Source organism: Melanotaenia boesemani, chromosome 23 (assembly GCF_017639745.1).
Source record: "Melanotaenia boesemani isolate fMelBoe1 chromosome 23, fMelBoe1.pri, whole genome shotgun sequence".
Taxonomy (NCBI): domain Eukaryota; kingdom Metazoa; phylum Chordata; class Actinopteri; order Atheriniformes; family Melanotaeniidae; genus Melanotaenia; species Melanotaenia boesemani.
Window position 1 is genome coordinate 11,306,837 of NC_055704.1, and position 26,170 is coordinate 11,333,006.

The 26,170-nt window shown below is 37.4% G+C and overlaps 1 protein-coding gene across 1 annotated transcript; it reads right to left on the reverse strand.

The window, feature by feature from the left end:
* Positions 1 to 191: 191 nt before the first annotated feature.
* On the reverse strand, positions 192 to 10,637 carry LOC121634408 (histidine ammonia-lyase-like). The gene is made up of 20 exons (XM_041977004.1): positions 10,134 to 10,637; positions 9,989 to 10,040; positions 6,979 to 7,006; positions 6,794 to 6,868; positions 6,645 to 6,717; positions 6,490 to 6,556; positions 6,372 to 6,409; positions 6,005 to 6,130; positions 5,017 to 5,156; positions 3,815 to 3,862; positions 3,421 to 3,568; positions 2,768 to 2,863; positions 2,153 to 2,211; positions 1,906 to 1,986; positions 1,433 to 1,498; positions 1,067 to 1,232; positions 759 to 893; positions 578 to 686; positions 365 to 434; positions 192 to 284 (listed from the first exon to the last, which is right to left on the reverse strand). Exons 1-20 carry the CDS (start codon positions 10,384 to 10,386, stop codon positions 228 to 230), a joined length of 1,887 nt encoding a protein of 628 aa, XP_041832938.1. The 5' UTR covers positions 10,387 to 10,637; the 3' UTR covers positions 192 to 227.
* Positions 10,638 to 26,170: the final 15,533 nt, after the last annotated feature.

Genomic DNA, 26,170 nt, shown 5'->3' on the forward strand with positions numbered 1-26,170 from the left:
TTTATACAATTATACATGATTACTGTGGTCAAAGGAATGAATGCAAACAATATCATCAATAGAAAACTAAAAGGAAAGTCAGAACTATTGAAAAGTCCACCTTAAAGATTTTAATTAATTGTGATTTGGTTAAAGGTCAAATCATTATCTAATTATTATTTTATTATTATCTAAAAATAATTGTTTTAATAGTTGGTAAAAGTTGAGTATTTGCCGCTTGGGTCTCTTTATGTTTGCATCTTCTTCCTGTATTCATCCATGTAAGGCTGAACTGTCCTCCAGACCTGAAGAAGAGACTATATTAATAAAACATCACACTGTATCAGTAGATTAATGGAACATCAACTTATTTGTGGGAATTTGCCTTTTGCTGTTTCACGAGTGTGTGAGCAGCTTCTATATCTGGACTCATGATGCGGTCTCTGTCCCAGGGCCTGAACAGAGGAGCAGAAATTAGGATATATTTGCTGCATTTTGAACAAACTAAATGGTCATGGTTAGTGACTGAGCTGATCTCACCTTTTGCAAACTAGACAAAGATTGAAACTGTTAATAGGCAAGTCCTGAGGTGTCCTACCTGACCACGGAGCGCAGCAGCTCATAGACCTTCTCCAGAGGGGTGGTGGTGCTTAGAGGACGCAGGAACTCCAGAGCCTGACAGGCAGCCAGCAGCTCTATAGCCAGCACTGCAGCACAGAACCGCTAATGTTATCTAAACTGAACACTGGGCCTGAATGCTGAAACTTTGGATGCATCACCTTGTTCTACATGCTCCACTACTGTCAGAGCTTTACGAGCAGCCCAGCCTCCCATAGAGACGTGGTCTTCTGTTGCTGCACTGGTAGACAGGGAGTCAACGGAGGATGGGTGGCACAGAGCCTTACTCTCCGACACTGCAGGATTTTACAACATTCCATCTCCATGAACCAGGAAAAGGGGGAAGTTATTAAAATTTAGAGTTTGAATGGAAGCATTCAAAAGGCCAGCATGGTTGCAGCTTCTCAAGTCTTTAAGTATATTTTGTATCTAAATGAGGCTTTCATATGAGATCCACAAAGAGACAGACCTAAGGCAGCAGCAGTGCAGTGGGCGATCATGAAGCCAGAGTTCAGCCCTCCGTCTTTGACAAGGAAGGCAGGTAGTTCACTCAGGGCAGGGTTCACCAGCCTCTCGATCCTCCTCTCACTCATACTGGCCAGCTCGTGCACACCAATAGCCAGGTAGTCCAGGGCCTAAAACAGTAGGCTACAGTTATCAAAAAGAAAGAAGGACAACAGTCTCATAACTTTTACTGCCTTTTTTTTTTGCAAGCATGTCAATGCCTCCTGTTCTCAGCACAAACACATCACCTAAATAGAGAAGAGGGACACAAATATACACAAAAAAGGTTGAAATATATCTAATCATTTAGTTCAGCATATGTTTTTTTTACCTTGGCTGGATACTCTCCATGGAAATTTCCACCAGAAATAGTCTCTCCTAATTCTGCAAATACCAGCTGGAGGTGAGCTGAGGATTATGACTAAAACACTTCCACATAGGTCAAACTTTCCCGTTGCAGACCTGAGTGAGGGAAATGACCTTCAATCTTACAACACACACAATGTTAGCTTAAAAAGTAACTTGTATTTTCTATTACTGACAAATCCGTATTTACTTTCTTAGCAACCAGGTGATTCATAATCATTAACAAGAGCAAGTGAGAACATGGCGAAAGACGCATCGTTTGGCATGATTGTGTTATTTTAATCAACCAGTTGTCAAAACTTTAAAATTTTTGTTTTACTGTCCAATAGGATAAAAAAAAGAACATAGCAAATCATTTTATTTAAAAGGCATTACTAACAAATATTTGATATTTTTGAAGCCATTAATGCATTAATAAATGCTGCTTCTGTAGGATACAGGGTTGTCCGTGGCACTGTTTAGCTCCGTGGTAATCACTTTCTGCACAAAAGCAATAGTGTCATTCACCACCCCATGAACCTACAACACAAAGAACGCTGCCTCAGTACTCATTACTTTGTTAACAACATTGTCCTTACACAGATAGTCATTTCTTAATTACTGAGGATTTATTTTAGCCTGTTAGAGTCTGAAGGGTGTGGGACTGAAATAAAAGGAAATAGTAATGTAAACATGTACATGGTACCTGTGGGATGCAGCGCAGGGTGTAAGCATCCTGAACTCGACTGCATGATCTATGACTCTCTGTGGGAGGAACAACATTAAACAGGAAATTGTCTCACAAAAATGTGATGACATCATTGTTTTAAAAAAAAACATCCTTGCAGTATTAGACACAATGACTATGCTTCATTCACTCCCTGGCAATTTGATTTGCTTAACCAAATAGCTAATCGACCAGTCACATGACAGTAAGATGCATGGTCAAGACGACTTGCTGAAGTTCAAACTGAGCATCAGAATGAGGAAGAAAAGGGATTTAAGTGATTTTGAACATAGTGACTGTTTCAGAAACTGCTGAACTACTGGGATTTTCACACACAACCATTTCTAGGCTTTACAGAGAATGGTCTGAAGAAGAGAAAATATCCAGTGAGCACAGTTGTCTGGACCAGAATGTCTTGTTGATGTCAGAAGTCAGATGAGAATTAGCAGACTGGTAGGAGATAATAGAAAAGCAACAGGAAGTCAAATAACTACTGGTTACAAACAATGAATGTCACAAAGTTGTATGTCCAAAGTGACCAGTGATTTTATGTTTCTGCTGTGAAAAGTAAATTCTTAGATCCGCAGGTCCTACCTGAGATCTGAGAGGGGAAGACTTCAGAGTCAAGAAGAGATCGAAGCCTCCCGGCCACCTCTGTCTGGCCAGGGTGAGGTCGCACAGCGTGGATAGCTACAACACAACCATTCAGTTAATAACTACAGCTAAAATCTTCACACAAGTATATCACAAGACAGGCATTAGGTGGCGCTGTTGTCCCAACTTAATATGAATGTAGCTGTGTAGCAGCAGTTGCCTATTTAGACTAAAAATAATAAACTTAAAATTAATTTAATTGTTGAGTATGATACTGTAAAACGTGTTATTGAGTCAGTACCAATTAAATACAGGCCCAGTAGTACTCATACTGATACCAATACTTTTATGTACTTACCCTGTACCAACCCAGTACCAACTGGTTAATATTATGATTGATTCACCCGACCATATAACCCCTGTTACAAAGAAATTTCTCCAATTTTTCCCGATAGTAGTAGACTTGTTTTAAGACTGCAAAAATTACAGGTGAGGAAAAAGACTGCAATTAAAGTACTTGACCAATTGGTGACACTCATCAGTGCAATCCTCATTACAAGAATTCCTCAGTACATCCGTAATGTACAACACTATCAAGTCTTAGTATATGTGATGTTCGATGTTAGGCAGTACTTTGTGTACCCTGTGGTTACCTCCATGGAAGGCCTTTGTGGTGCCTCTTAGGGCCTCCAAAGTCAAGGCAGCGATGATGTCGGCTTGTCTGGCAATAGATAGAGCTCTCTCAACAGCCTCGGCACCCAGAGACGTTATCAGCTGAGTCCCGTTAATCAGAGCAATTCCCTGTTCAGCAACAACAACCATTAACATCATCCACAATCTTTTAATCTGCTCTACAGGAAAACTGTAATTTATCAAAACTCAGGTTTTATGTGTTTGCTGGTAAAATTTTACTTTAAAATACAAAAGACAGAGATGATCAATTAGATCGTGTTTTAAGCAGCTGGACATATTATATAGATTACTAACACTAGTACTATTTAAAAGGATCCCACAAACAAGTTGTAATAAGCTCAAGTTTTGTTCTACCTCTTTTGGTTTGAGCACCAGAGGGTTTAACCCATGGCCCTCCAGCACCTGTAGACATGACACCAGGCATGAACATAGGTGTGTTGATTATAAAGCAGCTGAAATTCTGGATAAAGTGTAAAGAAAATAAATAATTATTTAAAAAAAAAAAACACGGTAATTTACAAATCTAATAAACAATATTTGGTTCCAATAGAACATAAAAGATCAAATGTTAAAAGTGAGACATTTTGCTTATAAGATGCATCCACTCATCTTGAAACTGATGGCTGTAACGTGGTTTACAACGGGTGGGGGGGCAAAAGGCTGGAAAAGTAATAGTTACTAAAAAGAAACAGCTGGATGAACATTTTCAGACAAGGAACATGATTGTATGGTACTGGTTTTGGTAAGGTGCTAGAGCACCTCTGAGAGGCAGAGTCTCTTGGCCGATGTTTCGCTATTTGTAAAATAAAAATTGTTAAAGAGGGTGCCAGATTTCATGGAGACTTCCAGGCTAAAACACATCATAAACAGGCCTTAATATAGGTGAAAAACACCAAATCTGGCAACACCAGCAACCACGCATGCATCATCAAATGAGACATGGAGGCAAAATCCGATGAAGGCAGCAGCACCAAGTTTTTCCTCATGTTTTTATACTGTAGGAGGGAAAGCTGCAGCTGGCTACGAGCGTGGACTGAATGGGTGGAAAAAATAGGAGAATGCCAGTATTCTGAGGGTAATAGCTCGCAGCAACATATTGTGGAAAAAAGAACTATGAACTAGTTCTTTTTTAGAGCTGTGAAATTCATTAAAAATTTGAATTATGAACTATGAACTGAACTAGATCATTTTAAAATGTGTGAACTGAACTTTGAACTCCTTCATGTAGAAACTGAACTTTTCCAACACTGTTGACAGATGAGGACATGTTGCATTACAGGAAAAGGTTGCTCACTGGTTAGAACTGTACCGGGATTGTAGATTCATTAACATTTTAAACCCCAGATTTTGTAGAAGGCCTGGAATTATTTCTAACTAACACTTGGTTTGTCATTAAGTTAGAAAGACAAAAGTTCCTTCCTGGCTTTCACACATTTACTTTTAATATCAATGATATAAATGTTAACATAAATTCTTGATCCCATAGTAAAATAATTAAAAACTTTTAAAAAGTACAAGAACTGGCCATGAAAGTGAGGAACAGTAAATAAACTCACAATCTTAGCATCAGCCCAGCCGCTTTGTGGTGACCACATCCTGCCTTCCCCCATCAGGCCTAGGGCGAGGTGAGCCAGGGGGGCTAAGTCTCCACTCGCTCCCACTGTACCTTTCTCCGGTACCCACGACAAACAGGATGCTATCGAGCACACACACACAGTGGCAAATAAATAAACTTTACTTTTTTAACTTGCTTTCATGTGGTGAATTTATCAGTCAGTTTTAAGTTATGCAGACTGATTCACAGGCCATGGTAATTATATTTTTGGGCACAGGCTAAATCATGGAAACATAATGCAATACTTTCCAGTACTACATCCTCCAAACAGACAAAATATTACTGATAAAGTTTAAAAACAATATCCTATTTGCTTCTAAGTATATAAAATTAATTTATATTCAGTTTTTATAGGTATATGTTATCTGTTTCAGTATCATTATGGTACGTTAAAGCTTTACTGGTTGCTGTGGTTGCATGTTTAATCATAATTAATAGTGCCACTGTTCAGAATATCTGATGTTTGGAGCAGATGAAAGTCAGGAGCCAAGCACGGAGGTGGAGATGTGATGGTTTAAAGTTTGCTTTGCTGTCTAAGGAGCTGCAAAACTGGTCATATTCAACTATATTTGATACATACAGATTCTGAGACCTTTTGCATCACTTTATGGTAAGAAAAAAAACGTGGCTCAAAACGTTGTTGAACACAATCTGATACTTTTCTGCACCCTTCTGGATACATGAATTCACTACAATAATTTTGACATGTCACATGATAATAAATGGTAAATATGCAAAGATAATTTTTGTTAAGGACCAAATAAAGACTTTGGATTTAAAATATTAGAATTTCCACCCCATTTTGTTCTTTTTCTTTAAAGGTTTAATTCAGCATCATATTAAACAACACTACAAAAAAAAAAAAAAAAAAAAAAAAAAAAAAAGATCATCTGCTCAGAAGAATATGAATAAATGAAAAATAAGTGTACCATTGAAAGCCTTTATCATAGCATTAATTGTTTCCATGGAGATTCCACTGTGTCCTTTAGCCAGGACATTGATCCTCAGTGCCAGAAGCATGCGTGTTCTTGTAGCGCTCAATGGGGCACCCACTCCTACAAACACACACACACACACACACACACACACACTGAACTGACCAACATAGCTGGAGTAACTTTAATCATAGCACGAACAATGATATATTCCCTTACTGTAAATGTTTCACATAGTTGTCAACCAGAACCCGACTAAAACCTCCACTACACACTGACTGGTGACTCTTTAATGGTTACATTTTAAATAAAATACAACAAAATGGTTCAGACTCAGCATTTTGTTTTTCTATTAACATACCAGCACAATGAGAGCGAACCACATTCTCCTGCAGCTGCCTGTAGGTGGAGAAAGTAAGTTATGTGGAAATCCTTTAACTCTTTGTACGGAATGACTGAAAGGTGATGTTTTTACTCACACTAGTTGTTCACTCGGGATGAATGTGCGCGCAAACTTTCCAAATCCAGTGTTGATTCCATAAGTAACTGCAGTGAAGATCGACACACAATGAAATATTAAGTTCTTTTCCAGTTTGAATGTTTAGGATGTGAAGAATTTTTGGGAAAACTGTACCCTTTTTGTCTCTTATGATAGTGTCAATGACCTCTCTGCCCTTTGCTACTCTCTCCTGGGCCTCTTGGGTTAACTAGGAGGAATAAAACAGCAAACCTCAGCGTGTTTTGACTTTATGTCTCCTGTGTAAACGCATGGCTTTTCCTCACCTTTATCTTGAACAAACCTTGACCCAAGCTGACCAGATCAGCTGTGGTCAGATTGTTGCCATCCAGGAAAAGGTACTGTTTGCAAAAAACAAATCTATTAGTGCCACGAAAACAGGTTTCGGTATTTTATTATCATGTTTTTCAGCTGTAAAATAATTAAGTAGAACCAAAAGCGATATACCCACCTCTTTGGGCTTTTTATAAGCAAAATGCCTGTTTGCATCAGGTTAAGGTTGCTCATTTTAATAGCAGAAGAAAATATGTATTAATAATTGTATGGTAGAAACTATTATATTCTACAATGACATTTCCACAGTTATGGAAAGGATATATTTTAGTACAAACATCCTTGGTACAAAAGATGGCAAAAAAAAGTAGAGGAAAAAATATGGAATCACTCAATTTTGAGAAAAATATCTTGAAATTATAGTTTCTAAAACAAATATCTGCACAGGTCTAAATCTGCAAATGTGTCCACTGAAAAAAAATGAACTGATTGACGGGAAACATGGTCCAAACAAGACGGCTGTTAGTGGAAATAATGGAAAGGATTATAAAAGGAGGTAATCTCACCTGAACATGTCAGCCAGCTTTGTCTAAAATTTGGAGCAAGTACAAAAGGTTAAATTGTAGAAGGAAAATTTACTGGTAAATCGAGGAAGCTGTCAAATCATCAGGATAGAAAACTCACAACCACATGCTATTAAACTAGAAAATGTACAACAAAAGAAATGAAAAAGAAAAGTGCAGAAACAGGAATCAATTTTTGTGTCTAAACTGGTCAAAACAGTTGAAAGAAAAGGTGGATTTGGACTTTTTCATGCCATTAATCAAAAAGAGGTTTGATGATGCTGAGGTTATTTTAGGAACAGTCTTGCAGAGTAAAGAGCATTCAAACTTTTCTTCAGGAAAGACATAATCAGCTCTGTGAAACAGTCAGCCACCACCGATCTGTCGGCTGATGTACAAGGAAGTCAGAACTTGACCAATGAAGAATATTATTTTCTATTCATGAAGTCCTCAAAGAATTCACGATGCAACTGATTTAGTAGAAGAAAAAAAAATTTTTTTTCCCCTCTACTACAGTGTTGTTAAATATGTGACCTGGGGGCCAAAACCAGCCTGCCAGAGGGTCCAATCTGGCCCACAAGATGAATTTGGTAAATGTGTAAATGACATAGAGAACATTAACTTCCTTTTTTTAAACTAAAGAAACTGTAATAACTCATTTGTGCCCATGAGGATGCATTTCTTACATTTAAAGATAAAACATTTTAAAGGCAGGGGGATAACTTGTTATATCTTTCTTACTAAACATGTGGAAATGTACAGGTATGTACATTTTAAATAACTTGTGGCTGTTGAAAAGTTATTTAAATAATAATGTGAAATAATGTTTTGGGAGTTTGTAGCTCCGTTGTGTTTTGTAAGCTGTAATACACGTGCAAATGAGCAAATGTGTAATATGTAAAAAATCTGAATAAATTAAATAAATATAAGCAAAATACCATATATATATATATATATAAATATATAAACTAATAAAACTATTTTAAAATCCATTCAAATTAGATTCTTTAATTTAAAGAAAATAATACATTTTCTCAAGAAATTGTATGTTTGTCATCATGTTTTCTAAAAAGATAGTTTACTAAATGTTAAAAACTGAAGGTAATGTTTTTGCACTTGGAACAGAAATATTTGGAGTTTTCAATATTTATTGGTTAAGTAATTTAATTTAATTTAATTTAAAGAAAAATAATTTATAGAAGTATGTTTTAAAAACCCCAAATCTTGCGCTATTAAATACATTTATTTTGTGCCATATCTGTATTTTATAATGTTGTTTTGTGTGCTTTTATTGACATCCTTCACTTGTGGTGATTATATCACTTTTTGCTTGAGGATGCACACAGAAGACAAATCCTAACAGTGCACAAAACCCTAACAGGTGAAAGCTTTCATTTATCCAGTTAAGCGTTTCAAACATCAAACAAAACATTTTCACAGCGGAAGCTGAGGGCTGAAGCTCCATTAATGGGCTCTTTAGTCTCGTTTTCACCGACGGGTGCGGTTCAGGATGGGATGGGTAGGGTGTGGATATCCTCTGTTAACTGTAATCCCGTTGGGTTCCCACAACCAACCATAACCTTACCTGAGAGGCGGGGTATTAGCTGGTAAGTGATAGCTGCATCAGCTACGTAATAGCATGACGCTATCGCAGAGCAGCGCCTTCCTTAAAGGTCCCATATGATACGTTTTTTCAACAATTTTAAATAGGTTTCAGAGGTCCAACAACATTGTTTTCAAAGTGTATTACCCCAAATTCAGCCTCGGTCCTTAATTTCAGTCAATCCATATGTGGCTCTTGTGAGCTCTAATGAGAACGTGTTGTTTCTGTGTCTGAACCTTTAAATGTTCGTGTGTGGTGCCTGTTCGTGTGTGGTGCCTGTCCACGCCCCTCTCTGGGAGAGGATCTGGCTTTCGCTGGTGCCCACTTGGTGAACGAGAAAGATCTCAGACTCACCCATTTGAGCACACATTCGCTAAAAAGTGGAGCAAGCAAGCGAGAGAAAAGACAGAATTTTCTCATTTTTGGGCCTCATACACAGACTATGAGGACACATATGACTGTTAGAAAACCTTTAGAATGTGAATTTTGTATAATATGGGGCCTTTAAAGTAAAACCAAAACAGACTCAGAAACAAAGAAGGAGAACGGTGCTCATCCAACAGTTTTTGGTCTTTCTTCTAGGCGGTGTTTTGAAATTCCATTTTAAATGGAGATTTAATCAACAAAAAGAAAACATGTTGCTCTAAACAACCTATCCTGCTTTGTTTTTATGACAGGTTGCATATGAAGTTACTTTTATTTTTTCAACCGATCAACAAATTGCAGTGTGTCAAACTCTGCCTGTTCAGTTCGGGTCGGTTAGGTTGGTACCTCAACGGAAGGGTAACAAAAAACATAGGATGGGTCGGGTCAGATATTCGGGTACCCGTCCCAGATTTCGCATGTGGAAACACCAAAAAAATGTCCTGTCGTGACCCACACCCATCAGTGGAAACGGGGCATAATAAACATCTCCACTATTGTTATTTTCATTTAGGATTCTCTGACGGGCTTATTTACAGTCAATGAAATCTGGCTGTAACATTTTGAGCTTGTTTCTGTAAAAGTCAAGAGAAGGATACTCCGCCCTCTCCAGTGAAGAAGAAACATCTGTGTTACAATCTGCTGCAAAGACTCCAAAAACAGAGAAGAAATATTATTATCCTTTGGAAACTGCCTTACAGTTAGTTATCTGTACATGTAGGGTCTAAAACTTGAGACACTTACCCAACTGCACAAAGTCATCGTCCTCCAGAACATCCTTTACCTGGTCTTCAGGGTGGAGGAGCTCTCCACCTTGACACCTTCGCATACTAAATCCTATCTGTTTATCTCCAGGCTCCAGCCTCTTGGTCCAGTAGTAGCGTCGCAGGGCCTCATCCCCCAGCGACTGGATGGAAACTGAAGGACCACTGGTGGGCACCCTGAGCCACTCACCCAGAACACACACAGACACACTACGCATTGAGAAGACAGACATCAGAGGGACTCCATAAGCTGTGAGGCTGCTGCACTGATATTTTCTCTAAGATGTCTTTCCACTGTATCTACCTGGTTTTGGCTGGATTCAAACATTGACTTAGGCCATCTTTGACTCATTAACGTCTTCTTTAAAGTTTCATTGATGCTCTAACATGTTGTTAATCTTTAATTTCAGACTGAGGGTCATACATAATTCTTTGTAGCTTAGTTGGTAAAACATACATACATATCCGAAGTATGCTGAAGAATCATTTAAATAAATCAGTCGAATTGGTGGGAAGTTATTTATATAGCACTTTTCATACTAATAAATGCAGTACAATGTGCTTTACAGAATATAAAAAAACAAAAACAAAACAAGAATAAAAGATTGTATGCAGACACACGGATGTACGCACACACACATATTTTAGAGCTATGGGATTATGATGGTCGGGAAGATCTATCTCACTCTCAGCACTTTTGGATGAGAAAACACTGGAGAAAAAAATAAAAGAAACACAATTAACATTAATTAAAAGGGATTAATCAAAGACCTCTGAAGACCTGAGCATTCTGGAGGGCTTAAAAGATAAAATCAAATCAGATAAATAAGTAGGACTAAGACTATTAAGTTTAAAAACAAGTAAAAGGATATTAAACTTAATCCCGAAGAACACAGGTAGCCAGTGCAAAAACTTTATGACAGGAGTAATTTAAAATGCCCATCCCTAGATGGCAGCTAGAGTTGAGATCATTATTTTCATCCGCATTTAACACTTTGCAACCCTATTTATTGGTTGAAAGGCTTATTGACTTCAAGATTCGCCCTAATTTGACTGGCTGGATTCTGGATTTTCTTACTAATAGGTCCCAGTGTGTGAAGGTGAATGGCACGTTTTCTAATGTGCTCCCATCTTCCACAGGTTCTCCACTGGGTTGTTGTCTTTCTCCACTTCTATACATTCTGTACACTGACGAGTGTCGCAGTAATATTAATAATAGATATATTCTTAAATTTGTTGACATGGCCATCGTTAGCCTTCTTGAGGAAGGTGAGACAGCACATTGGCAGGTTGTGAATGATTTTGTGAGCTGGTGAGACAACTCTTCCCTTCATATAAATGTGTCCAAACCAAAGATATGGTTATTGATTTTTTAAAAGTCTCCGTCAAACCCCCCATCTACTTTTATTAAAGCAGCTGCCATCGCGGAGGTAGACAGTTATAAATATTTGGGTGTGTTCTTGACAATAAATTATGTTTTGAGTCTCACACTGACTTAACCTCAAAAAAGGTTCATAAGAGGTTTTTCTTTTTAAGAAAGATGAGGTCTTATTGATGAGGTTTTATCTTTTTGTATCATTGCTTGGTTCGGGAGCCTTAGTTTGGCAAATAAAAACCGTTTGGGACATTTAGTGAAAGCTGCTGGCAAAGTTTCTGGATCCCAGCAGGAGGGCCTTTTGGCCATTTTTAACAAAAATGGGGTGAGGAAAGCTCATTCTATATTAAACTGCCCGAACCACCTTCTCCAGAATGAGTTTATTTTATTACCCATCACTTCAAGGCCTCTTTTGGGAGGACAAAAAGACGTAAAGTGTTGTTTGTCCCTCCTGCTGTTCATCTACTTAACAGTAATGGCCTAAAGTGACAGAGTTGTTCTCTCTATTTGTTTTTAGCTGTGATTTTATTTACCTTATTTTAAGCTCATTTATTGTTTTGAATTGTGTGGATCTCTTTTTTGACACATGCCATTGGTTCTGATTTTGTTTTTTGATGTTTTAATGTGATATCTTTCCTATGTGTGTGTTCTGGCTGCAAAATCAATTTCCATCTGGGATAAATAAAGGATTTGAATTGAATTGAATTGATTTAAAAGATGGACCCTATTTTAGTGTAATACCACTTCATTATTAGTGTAATATCTTCATTATTCTAATCAAATATTTTTACCAAATTGAATGTTCTTAACTGAGTGTCAAAAGCAGTTTGAAAAGCAACATGTAAAAACTACAACCTTGCACTGCTAGCAGAAATGTAATCCAACAAGTTTCACCAGAAACATCTATACTCAATATATCTTTAAAATGTATTACTCAGTTAACATGAACATTAGCCATATTGGTATGTACTCGATGTACATTTTCACATAAACATCAGCATATACAAATGAAAGCAGTTTGAACAATAATTCAAATTTTCAAAATTCAATTTTAGTACAGCTGACATCTTAGCTAAGCCCTTGTGTGCTAATTTAAATTATAATTTTGTGAAATAGTGTAAAGTCTGTGTTTAAAAATCATATTTTTGTCTAATTCAAAGCAGCAGCTTGGCATCTAAAATGATATTATTGGTCAAATTGTAGTGAACCTATTTTCTGTATGTGCAAGTTCAAAATGACAAAACAAGTAAACGAGTGGAGCTTCAATAAGAATTGGGCTGTATTAAAACAGACAAGACATGAAAACATAATGACCATACCTTGTTTATCTAATTAGTCTTAATCATTGCTTATAGCTAATGTTAACTTAACCCACATTGATCACACTAGCAATCATCTACTGCTAAATAAAAGGGTGCTCAAGGAAATTAGAAATAACAGGTAGTAATCAGTTTCCAGAATTAACAGATTGATGGTACTTAACTCTTGCAGTGTAACAAACACAAGTTGTTACACTGCATACAAATATTTCAGCAACTTTGATTAAAACATTTTACAAACTTTACAAATGCCTTTGTTCACATTTGAACAGAACTTGCTGATTTTAGTCCATATTTATACATCACGCCACTCATAATCTGAAAGCTGCTGAATCAAGGTGAGGACTCTGAGGTTCACATGAAGTCGGGAGGTACGCGTCTTCTCTACTTTAGTGTCCTTCTCTGGGTTGATGGAGAAAAAACACCTGAAGAAATAGAAGAGAAACAGATGACTATATTCATAATCAAAGTTCCACCTACTGAAGAACAAAAGTTCAATACATTGTCTTCTAACCCAAAAGTCACTACAGCACCTGCTTTAGTTTTGTTCAGATCAAATGAACATATTGGATAAAGCTGGTCCAAAACACACACCACTGCAGAAATTCCAGGGTTGATGCCAAGTCTGATGGGTAATGATGTTGAAGCAATAATAGCTAGCAAACATCAAGCAAAGAGGAAGATGTGAAGGAAGAGATGTTGTCATGTACAGTGCTTTGATCCACACTTAACATGAACCTTCTTGCAGGAAAGCAGGAGAAAAAAAAAAAAAAACACACACATACACAGACTTACTGTAGATATCTGGTAAAGATCACAAAACATCAGTTACATTTCTTAAAGTGTAAATGAAACAGTCAACCAAATTAACATTATTTAATAGACTGAGTCTTATTCTTAGTTATAATTATATAAGAACGTGACAAATATAAAGATATAAAAGAAAAACATGGCGCCGTTTTGTTTTTCATAGCAAGGACGCCGCCATCTTGAAGTACTATAAACTGTGACGTCATGGTTGGTTGGTGTCACGGTCCTGATCAGAGTCCCGTAAATATAAATGTTTTTTCACGGTCACGCTGAAATAAATAACTGCATTTGACTCACAGCTTCAGTCACTTACTCACCTCATCCACTGTGTGTATGCCTCTCTGTGACAAAAGCTAAACATCTAGCTAGCTAGCTCATGCAGTCTAAACTGTACACTCAAAAGTATAGAAAGGAGTGGGAATCAAACCCTGAATTCAAAGGCTGGTTGAAGCCGTTTATTGGAGACGTTGAAAAAAAACCCAAACAAAACAATGAACCTGAATTATGGCCAGACCAGTTACCTTCATTTTCTCACATTGCCACTGACAGTCATTCCTATTGTCTCTGTTTGGTTCATTTAGATTGTTAATGTTGTCAAGTTAAAACTGTCTATCCAAAAAGTAGTTAAAATGTTATATTTCTAATAAAAAATGTTCATGTTTCAATTGTTGTAGGCTTCTAAGTGGAGCATAAGGTTAGAAACTAAACTAAAAGTAAGAAAACTAAAGAAAAGAAATAATAGACTAAAAAAAAAACTATATATATATATATATATATATATAAATATATATAAAAAAACAAAAAACAAGTAACTCTGCCAAAGTGTCTGTTTTGTGTCACTTTGCCGGTCCCAAGCCCGGATGAAGGAGGAGGGTTGGACATAGTCCTTTGGTTAAATTTCATATTCTAACGTTTAACAATAAAGGACAAAACTGATTTATGTAATGTTGATCTCGACAAAGGTTATTAAAGAAAAAAAAATGGAGTCATCATGAACCAACATAATACACAATCATCTAGTTTTGGATACAGATAATGACTGCTAGTTGTCATTAACCTTGTATATATATACAAGGTTAATGACAACTAGCAGTTGTCAATCACTACATATATATATATATATATATATATAGATGTATGTAGTGATTTAGTATATATACACACACTCTGCATCTTCCTCCATGGTTGCATTGCACGGTTTCACACATATTTAAACAGTCTTCAGTCCTCATATTTTTCATTAAATAAAGAAAAGAAAATCTGTTTTAAAATAGGTTTCCAATTGTAATTGATTATGTTTTATAAAAATATTCATATAAAATATGACAAGAGGGGAAATTATAAACAGGAGAACTTGTGTTGAGATGATAATCTGCTTCAATTTAGCTGTGGTTTGAAGTGATTGGATCACTTGGTTCAGAAGCTATTGCAAAATATGTTTTATTTTTCCTTATAAGAAATTATTAAATTTCCATTCAAATATAAAAGCAACAGAAATGTGTGTTTTTTCTCTCTGTTTACCTCAGAATTTTGTCTTTTCTTTGGAGGCACTGGGTCATATGGATGTGGGCATAGTTTTACCTCCTTTATGAGAATTGTTGGTGGTCCCTGAAACAGACGCTGGTGCCTTCAGCGCAAATATCTGTCAAATATCCAACCTAAAACTGATTTCATCACAGTAGATTAGTGTACCCAGTCTTTCCCTCAGTGTGTATGATTCCACATGTAAGGGTATTAATAACATGTTTGTTAACTTTGTATGGAAGAATAAGCTGAGGAAAACCTTGCTTTCTGGACCTAAAGATTGTGCCTTTGGATGTTCCAACCGACATCCCTAGAATGGGATTGTATTTTGCTGCCGTCAAACCAGATGACTGGAAACTGTCAGAGACTCTCAGCTGTGTAGCAGCACTTTGTTGGTGGAAAGTTCATTAAATTTTTGTTTTGTATGCTTTCCATAAACTTCTTTTATAGGTATCCATATGGACACCCTACAGCCAAATAAGAATCGAGTATTCACCCAGACCATTCATGTTTTAATCACATAAAACTACTAAATGATGTCCCAAATACAAAACAGACTTAATCTTCCAAGGTTGCGCCCTCCTCTGGCATATGAAGGTCGCAGACAGAAGTACAATGAAGGGGCTTGATCTTCAGCCTACATGATGGTTATTGCATTGATTATTTAATATCAAAATGGAACAGATCTGGAAAGTTACTATATATATATATATATATATATATATATATATATAAAATATACTATATATATATATATATATATATATATATATTATATTTTATGTGTTAAAAATAATGACACGTTTATTGTTATCAATAAGCGATATTACTAAAATGTTTCCAAACCAAAAAAAAACTGGCCCGTTATAGCTTACATGGTGTATGTACGTCACTTGAGGTGCACATCAATCTGTGCAAACCTACACATATTTTTCTTGTATTAGGAGTTACTACTAATGTGAAAAGTCTGCAACCAGCCCACAGCAAACTGCTGAGACCGTTGAGGAAACGGTAACTACCGCTACAGAAACGGCAAGTGCCATTGCAGGAACAGTAACTGCCGTTGTAGCGAAAGTGGCTGGCCTGGATCTTAGCGTTTCTCCATTTCTCTCTCTCTCTCTCTCTCCCCTGCATGAATCTGAATTTGAATTTCAGATCTGAATTTTTCAAATACAAAAGTTTCAACTTTACCACAATACACATTAAAACAAACAAAGATTCAGTATCAAAAATGGTCATTTGGATTCAGTTTTTTGAAGCAATTATTCAAACAGGCACATTCACATTCAAATTGAATGATTCAAATTCAAATATAAAGAATTCAGATTCGCTCCCCAGTGGCACAAAGCTTATCCCATATAACACTCCCTTTGAACTAATAGAAGAAAAGGAAGCAGCAGCAAATAGCATCGGCAGATAAATAAATAAATAAAGGGTGTAAATGGCTAAACAGATGGAGAACTTGCATCTTGTCTTTTGAACATGTAAGTAAAAAGATTTCTTGTCAACGTTGTGGATGGGGCTTATATTTCAGCTGTAACTTTTCTCATAAACTGGCAAACATTTGTGTAAAAAAAAAAGAGCTAATCATATAAAACTGTCCATTCTGATCAAGTTTAAATACCTTTTTATGATCACAGGAAAAGTGTTTAGGTTGTGATGCATTCTTGTCTTGCTATTCATTGTTTGTCCCGGTCAGTCTGTCACATTAGGTTTTATTGTTCTCATTCTTGAGTAGATAAATACTTCCTTACATATAATATAAAATACCATATTTCCTGTGGGTGGAACAACCTTCCAGTTCTTCGTCAGGCCTACGCCCACGTGGCTCATTTCCTCCTATAGAACCTCAGGGATCGCCCCTAGACTTTTTCCTCGGGAAGCTCTTGTTGGCTGTTTCCTGAGCCTCTCCCAGGCTGTGAATAAACAGCACATACGTGTGTCTCCCTGCTGACTGTCACATCACATCAAATCCCTTAAAAGATGCAGAAATAGACACACACTTTCACAACGAAGTGACTACAAACTGATCTTCTGTTCTCTGTTCTGCCCCCCATCACACGCACACACACACACACACAAGACATCCTCCCTATTCCTATTCTACATTTTTACCCATTTGTCTCTTCATCCTCACCCCCATCTCTGCCCATGCTGTTATATTTGAGACTATAAATTACATACATGAAACAAAGAAGATAGTTAATGAGTTCCTTCATTTTTTGGTAAGCGAAGGTACAAGTCTGGCAATAAATATCCCAGATGTGACGACTAATAAAGCAGGAGAAAACATAATGGATAATATAAACGGCATTATATATATATATATATATATATATATATATATGGGTGAATGTATGATGTAAAGCGCTTTGGGTACCATTCCAGGTACAGTAAAGCGCTATATAAATACAGACCATTTACCATTTGCAGTAAAGCGCTATATAAATATGGACCATTTACCATTTACAGTAAAGCGCTATATAAATACAGACCATTTACCATTTAGTTTAATTTAAATTTCATGTAGCTTGTTTTAAGAAAAGTCAGGAACCGGAAAGGCTTTATGATTTTATTTAACAAAATTATTGAATATGCAAATTTCATGAGGGTCAAAATGATTGTCTTGGCCGTTCTAATACTTCTTTTTTAAAACTGACTAAGGCTAGGCTAAAACCTTTTTGAGCTTCTGTCAACTAGAACTGGACTTAAATCATCACATATAGAAATGAATATAATGTGAACAAAACTAATAAGCATTTTCATGCTAAAGACTAAAACTAGGATGGGTGCCAAATCCAACACTGGTTGTGTGTGCCAGATTCATTGAGGACCTTACATAAAGCCCACATGTACTGATCTGAGTTCACCTGAGATGGCCAGACATGTCTTTACTAAAACCTCTGCAACTTTGTTGTTTCACTTCAGCTCCATGAATCTTTGCACAGATATTGTCCACATGTTGAGTCATGGTTTTCTGGAGGTTTTTGTCTATTACACTAAATTTTCAAAGCATTTATATACTGTAAAATCCCAAAAAAAATATTTTGGTGAAGAGAAAATTCTCAATTTTTTCCTGTTTTATTATCAATTACTTTACAGAGATGCATCTGTGGTGATGCTTTCACCTCTGATGAAATCTCACAAGTGTTAGCTTTATTTTGATGACAGTATATTTTACATAGAATTTATAGTTGCAAAAAAATAATCAGTTCTTTTTGTGTATGTACTTTTCTCTTAGCAGAAACCCCTAAAAGACCCTTAAAAGACTGGTTTGAGAGGCCAGTCTGAGTCTGATACTTATATTTTCCTTTCGTGCACAGTTGCAAAATACATCAGTGCACTGAAGTTACTAAAACAAAAACAACCAAATAAAAATTAATAGAAATGGAAATACTTTTAGAGAAATCTGCAAGAATTTAAAATTATTTTCAAATAAAAGAATAATAACAAATTACAATGTAGCTGAAGGTTTTTAATATATTTTTTTTCTTGACAATCCTCATCACATTAAGTTTAATATTGCAAAAGTAATAAAAAAAATCTCAAATAAAACCCAAGATTTTATAATATCATGATAAAACATGAACATGAAAAGTGAACATAACATTGTTGGGCCACCATTATAAAACTGGATTTCTGCAGTACCACAGGCCACAGTTTCAGGACCCTTAGCTTTCATGACAATGTACCCTGGCGTCGCTTCTGCTCGAGTCCTCACTAAGACCAAGAAAGTAGCTCATATAACTCCAGAACTGTAAAATTTGTTTGTTAATGCTTCCTGCACCCTGCTGTAATGCTTTTAATGTTTTATGTAAAGCAGTTTGAACTGTCTTGTACATGAAATGTGCTATACAAATAAACTTGCCTTGCCTTTCTGATTTTTTTCCTCATTTTGCAGAGAAAAATTAGCTTTTCTTTCTTTCTGAACAGAGAAAAGCTTCAGTGATGCACATTAAAAAACAAAGCTCTATATATTGTCTTCAAGAAAATAAATTAAATCATATTATGTCAACATAATACAAAACTTCTATACTGTCTCATTTCTGCTTTTCTTTAAAATGAACCCCTTAATTGTCTGTTTTATACTTTAAGTTTGTTTTTATCTTAATAAATTGCTGGTCTTTTAATGAAGTTTAGTCATTTTGGCTAATGAGATTGTACATTGGCATCTTTTAAGTTAAATAGGAAAGAAAGGAGTTTAACCTTGTTATAGCCTGGCAACCTGTGCAGGGTGTACCCTTCCTCTCATCTGGTAGCTGCTGGGAAAGGCTCCAGCTCAATGAAATAAGCAGGCCTATAGACAGTGGATAAATGGGTAAAAAGGAGTTTGCTATGTAATACAAATTAACATAATTAATATAAACATCACACAAAAAGTTTTTTTTTACATTGATACTCAACATCTAATTGCTGTATTGATTGGATTATTAAAATTACTTCCTTTTCTCCTACCCGTATTAGATGTAGGTTTGTCCACTAAGGGCACTCATGGGTGATTGGCTTGATGAATTAAAAACTGGCTAGCTATGCCTCCAAACACACATAACTAACTAATGCCTCAAGTTTAGATGTGATGTACATTTAATTCATTTTTTTGGTACCCATTTCAGTCAGCCTGGGATTATGGAAGGATGTCCTGTACATCCAGGACAGATAGGGTCTATGCGGTTTAGAGTCTGGGTGAACATCCTGTTCCAGGAGGCTACTGCCATCAAATACTGTCGATACGAGGAGGGTGTGCTTGGCTTGGAACAATGTTTACAATGAAACAATGTTTGGGTGGAGCATCCATCCATTTTCTATACCCGCTTTATCCAACTCAAGGGCGCAGTTAGCTGGAGCCAATCCCAGCTGCTCTGAGCTAAGAGTGAAGCTCGCCAGTCCATCAAAAAGCCACCAGCTGAATCACCAGTAGGAGACTTTTTATGTACAAAAAGGGAGTTATGTCCAAAATTAACCCAGTTATGTAAGGCTCTTAAATATTCATGTGGAAACAGAGAACACAAAGGTAACTCAGGGCACTTTTCAGACAAACCAGTTTGAAATGAATACACATATTTAAAATTAAGTTCTGAACTTTAATGCAGTACTGTTGCCAGACCAAAGTGGACATGGAAATATTGTGGAGGATTTTTTTGTCTAGAGTGTGTCAGCCTGACACTGTCTGGTGTCAGTCAGAGATGCATCCTTATAGCAGCTCCTCTAGATAATTTCTATCACAGGCAGAGAGAGATATCTGTCTTCTAGCTCGACCCCTGCTGTCTCTGATTCCTCTGGGGATCCTCAGGCTGATAGCTTCATCTCAAGTCTCGTGCCTGGAGAATGTCGCCCCAGGAGACACACACTCAACAACCTCCATCTTTCCACTCCTTCCTTAACTTATCCAACATCACCTCCTTTAACCTTTGACCTCTCATTTTCCTCATCTTCTCTGCATGGTGTTGTGTGAAATGAAGAAAAAAGAGGTGCAACAAAGTTTTTCACAAAGCAGGAAAGTGGAATTTGCATGGAGCAGAACCCCCCTGACACTGAGCCTCTTCCAAAGTTTTTTTTTTTTCCTCTACTATGGATGCAGCTCCACTTGGTACCAGGCTTCTGATAACAAGGTGTGGAGTGTTCTGCAACCTATCATTACTGTCATGTCATGCTTCCTCCCACACAAGACATGCTGTGCAGAACAGAGAAGCAAACAGAGACGGATATTTCACTGACGAAAGATTTGTTCACATACCAGCCATTGGGCCATCAAATCATTCTCCCTGAATCTGATGCAAAAATGTGCATATTTACTGGGAGTTGGGAGATACATAAATAAAAATAAATAGATAAAAAGGCCAGAAGGCATGGTGTAGTAACATTTTTCAGAGTGATACAAGAGAATTTCCAAATTTGAATGCAGTATGATGAAAACAAAACTTGAAATCCTCCAAACAGTAAGACCATGTAGCAGGGGTATTCAATTCAAATTTAAGGTCCAATTAGAAAAAATTATTAAAAAAAAGGTCTAGAAGATCATGATATCTAACTTTTTAATATGATTTGTATTTAAGTAACTCATAGTTGTATCAACATGTATATAAACAATACCCTTTTTTTTTTTTTTTTTTTTTCTAAGAGCAGGAATGAGGAGAGGGTAGACAACACTAATGGACTGTGTCTTTAATGTGTTGCTCCACAAGGTGATATTGTCAATCTATCTTGCTTGGGAAATGGGAGGAAAATATTGGATTATTGTGGTCAATATTTTACTACTTTAAAAAACTGGGTGTCCCAAAGGCTTTGACTTTTCAGAGCCAGTGTAATTTAAATGAAGACCATGTCCACACAGAGACGAGTTGCAGTATTTGTGTCAGTTTCATTCACATGTAAACAGTGTTTTGGGAGCCTGACAACACTTTGCACCATTTCAACACAATTCTAGGTTCTATGTTTGGGATTGAGAGACTTCTTTAAAGGCCAACAATAAGAAGTAAAGCTTAAAAAGCTCCAAGTAGACCACACTGATATCTGACTGTGTAGCCCAACTGTTAGAAGGCAGGTTTTCATTAGTGAAGATGTGGTCAAAGTTCTCAGGAGCTCAGGAGCTCCAGTGATTGGACAGCTCAGGATGATGGTGAGCTGTTGGTGGAAGCAGGAAGGTTGAGTTCAATCCCTGTAAGGTAAGGGACAGGCTCATGGAAAGTTATATAAAAGAACGTGGTAGAGATTTTATGATTGAACAGATGAATTTTCAGTTCCAACACCAAAAATTAAAACAAGTGCCACAGAAACCAAACTGAAGGATTGACGGTGGTGTGGTGGGGTAGGCAAAGAACCTCAAGTTGCCAGTCGTGCAATGTTTACTTAAAATTAAATTACCGGTGTCTCAATAATAAAACCAATGACTGAATCTTAATAATTAATTTCATGTACTTGTAGATTAAAAATTCTTCAAATATTCTTTATGGCTGAAAGCGTCTAATTCAAAGTGAAGAGTGAAAATGTGCAATGTGAAAGCCTCACATGTCTGTGGGAATAGCTACTCTGCAGTGTGGTTGTCCTGAGATCAAACCTTATGAATCAATGAATTTTCAAGTCCAATACCCAAACTGAAAAGAGAAAAGTGCCACAAAAACATGGGAAAGTGTGAAAGAAGGAAGGGTCCATTGGATGGCAGATGAAAGACTAAAAAAGTACTCCAATGACAGCTGAGTAGATAGCTCTGGCTGCAGCAGGTTCAACTCCCTCTTACGAGGTGTGGATTAGCTAAAGGTCAGATTGGAAAGAAGTTGAGTGACATTTTCAGTTTCTTGATGTTTCAGAGTCAAGTTCAAAGAGTAAGAAGCTTCTACATTATACCACCATGTGTCCGGAAGAATAGCTCAGGCTGTAAGGAGGAAGCTCTGTGGTGTAGGAGGACTGGTATCAAACCTTATGAACAACAGCTGAATTTTCAAGTCCAGGGCCCAAGAAGAAAAGAGAAAAGCGCTACGAGAGCATGGTAACATGTGAATGGTCCTCAGTGGCGTGGTGTAGCATCTAGTTCAAATCCTGCCTGTTGCTGGTACCTGGATCATAAAACCATCCCACAACAGTGGGCCCCCTCCCTGTATTCTGGGAGGGTACAAGTAGGGGGTTATAAATCAGGAAACTAAAAATTGGCTAGAATTTTACTGGGACCATGAAAGTGTGGCAAGTTTTCTAACTAGCTTAAACATGACAGTTGTTGCAGAGGAAACACATAAACTATGTCAACATCTGATGTATTATAACTTGCATGACTGGAAGCACTAATAGCCTTTAACATAACATAACAGACTAAACTGTTACTGAAAGGAAAGGAAAGGAAAGGGAAGAAGCACGGATGAGCAACATACAATAAATACCAATATCTCAAAAGGTAATAGGTAATAGGCTTTTGTCAGTTGCTGAACTAAAGCATAAGCCAACTGCCATAAATTGAAGGTGAAGAACATAAGCATAAAGTCTCTAAGAGATGGAAGTTAGGTTAGGTGATGGATGGAGGGAGGAAGTGAATGGGCTGTTTTCAAAAGTCAGAACTGAAGCTTATGGTTTAAGTTGACAATATGTTAGTTAATAAATACAATAATTACATAAGAGAAATAATGGGATATATCAACTTAGGATGACACCTGTGTTACAAAACATTACAAGGTACAGACATATCAGTGTAAACATCAGAGGACCATCAGGCCTGTATGTGTATTTCCATTGCAAGCCATATACAACATTACATATTATACTGTCACAGGTGTCATCTGTGTTGATAGATCCCTAATGTACAACAAACAAGGGGGGAATTAGCTCACCCTTGTGTCCCAGCGGTGATCGAAACCGAAGGTTGATCGAAAGACTCTAGGTGTTCAGCCTCACTTGAAGTACCAGTTGGACCCAGTCCAACCCCTGAGCTACTCAGTCGGACTTCAGGTCAGTGCATCTTGGAGCTTTTCTATTTTCAGGTTAATCACTGAACTTTTGTATAGAGTCCTAAATCTGAGCAACTTCTTTTTCACATTCTCAGAAAGCTGTGTGTTGTCACTCCATAGCTGTACCCAGTTTCATTTCCTCCAGTTTGCAGCTAAACGTTTCTTCATCCTGAAGTTCTGCAACCTTCTAGACGTCATTCAGCTGCAATTTGTCCAGTCAGTAGTTGACAGACAACACCACGAGATATTTGCATTAATTATGTTGCTAAGAGATTTCTATTTCGACTTTGAAATTATCATGGAGCCTCTTCCTGTCAAACTTTCCACCAATGAGCTCAAATGAATGGTAATTTCCAATCAGGAGCAGCTAAAAATCAGCAAGTGGCAAGAAAGTTATGTTTGTCTGAAAAGAACAAAACTAATGGTGCTCTATGGCTGGAAGTTTTCTCTCTTAATTTTTGCAGGTCTGTTTTTCAGAGCTAAAAGAAAACAATGAGTGACACATCTAGGAAACTGTTATTCAAAGAGCTTTGCTAAATGGATCTGACAACAGTTGAGAGCACATGACTACAAATCTTGTTGAAACAGATACCAAATGATGCAACTAAATTACAGGGAGGATCAGTACCTTATCTTCTTGGTACTGTATCTCAAAAGAATGTCGGAAAACTATGTCCTAGTCCATGTGCAAAGCAGCAAAGGGCAATAATGTGGGAGGTTTGATCCCAGTGAGGGATGGTACCATGCAGATGTGTAAAGGGCTTGCTATGCAAGGTGTGGAGGAGTGTGTGTGAGAGCAGAGAGAAGGGGTTGGGGGGTTGGGGGGGGGGGGGGGGGGGGGGGGGGGGGGGGGGACCAAGAAGGTACTGAAGAGGTTACTAGTGGGGGAGAGCAGGGAAGAATGCTCTCTCACATTCCTCTCATGCCCACCTCATTGTAGCAGGGTAATGAGGCAGGGGAGGGAGCGAGTGCCGTTGCCCCGAGTCCAGAAAGAGGATAAAACCACCGGAGCACCGACCGGCATGGAGCTACTGAGCTCACGGCTGAGGAATTTCAAACGCCGGACATGCGAGAGAACGGCCCAGTGCCAGCACTTCTCTCACTGCAAACACACACACGTCTACACCGGGGTGACCAAAGCTGGGCTGGTGTGAAAAGTCAGTTATCAGCCAGTTCTTCCATCCACCGCTGACAGCATGGAGATTTCTGCTGCCCTGGAAAAACAATACATTCGTCTTTGTTTAGTCAATGTTTAGCTCAGTAGCTGGCAGTAATGTAGCTGGGGAGGTTTTTGATAGACACCTGAGGAACCAAAAGAGTTTTAAAGGATTTTCCATATTCATAGAAAAAGGGCAGAAAATACCAAAAAGCTCTTGGATGTTTTCATTTAAAATGTATAAAGACACTTGAATGGAGATGCCAGTAGTTTGAGAATTAAACTTTACATGACATAAGAGGTGAGATGTTATTAATGAAAAGTCTCTTTTACTCTTTAAAGGATCATAATTGAAAGAAAAACTGGTTTCTTGTAAAAATATCTTTGTTCAAAATTTCTACACAGCAAACATTTGTAATTTTGCTAACCGTGCCACATTGCTTTAGCTACTGATCAGCAGCATCGTCAGCTAAAGTTAACTTCAAAGTGGATGGAGAACATCCTTCCTTTTCATGGATCCTATAGCTGACAAGCAGGCCAGTGACAAGTGAAAATAACTAACATTCAGGAAGTGCTGTGACACATCCTTCCCTTCACCTCTTCCTCCATCTGACATTTTCTCAGTGATCTCAGGTCACTGAGCTACTAATGAGTACATAAGCCCTGTCAGTCCTGGATTTAGCTGGCCTGAGCTGCATCATCCTGGACGCATGGAAGAAATGGAGGGTGAAATCTATATGGAGCTTCAGCATTGAGGCACTCTGAAAGTGTTAAGGGTAATCTGATATGCCTCTGACCAGATGCAAGAATTAGGATGACTACTAGCAGAAAGCCACCTTCTCATAAGGCTCTAATAGGGATGTTGTGAATTACAGCAAAGCAAAAACATAAGTACATGTATACTTTCAGTAAAAGAGCATTGGAAAAAAAGCTGTGAGACTGTAAATCTGTGGGTTTTATCAGCAAAAACTGAGTGCCAGCAACAAAAAAAGAAAAAAGCCATTTATATGATGGTATTGATTAAGCTAGCCGAGAGGTAGCATGCAATTAGAGAACAGAATTGTACCAAGGGCTAAGCCCTGTGGTACACCACAAGCACTGAGCCATTGAGAAGATGTAAAATAAGGGAATATAAGCTTAATAAGCTGTGAGTTAATTCTTTGTTTCCAACTCTCGATTCATTAGTCACCTTAACGTGCCGTCGAGTTTTATGCTAGCTGAGTTGGAATTTGGTGTCGATGTTAGCAGAATTGTAGCTGCCTCCAAAATTCTGTGCAGAAATCCAACATGTTTCCACGTTTCATGACATGGTTAGAAAAAAAGGAGATGGCTGGAACAGAAGAAACTGGAATATAAGTCAGTTTATTATTTAGAAGAATTATTATATAATGAATTTGATTCAAG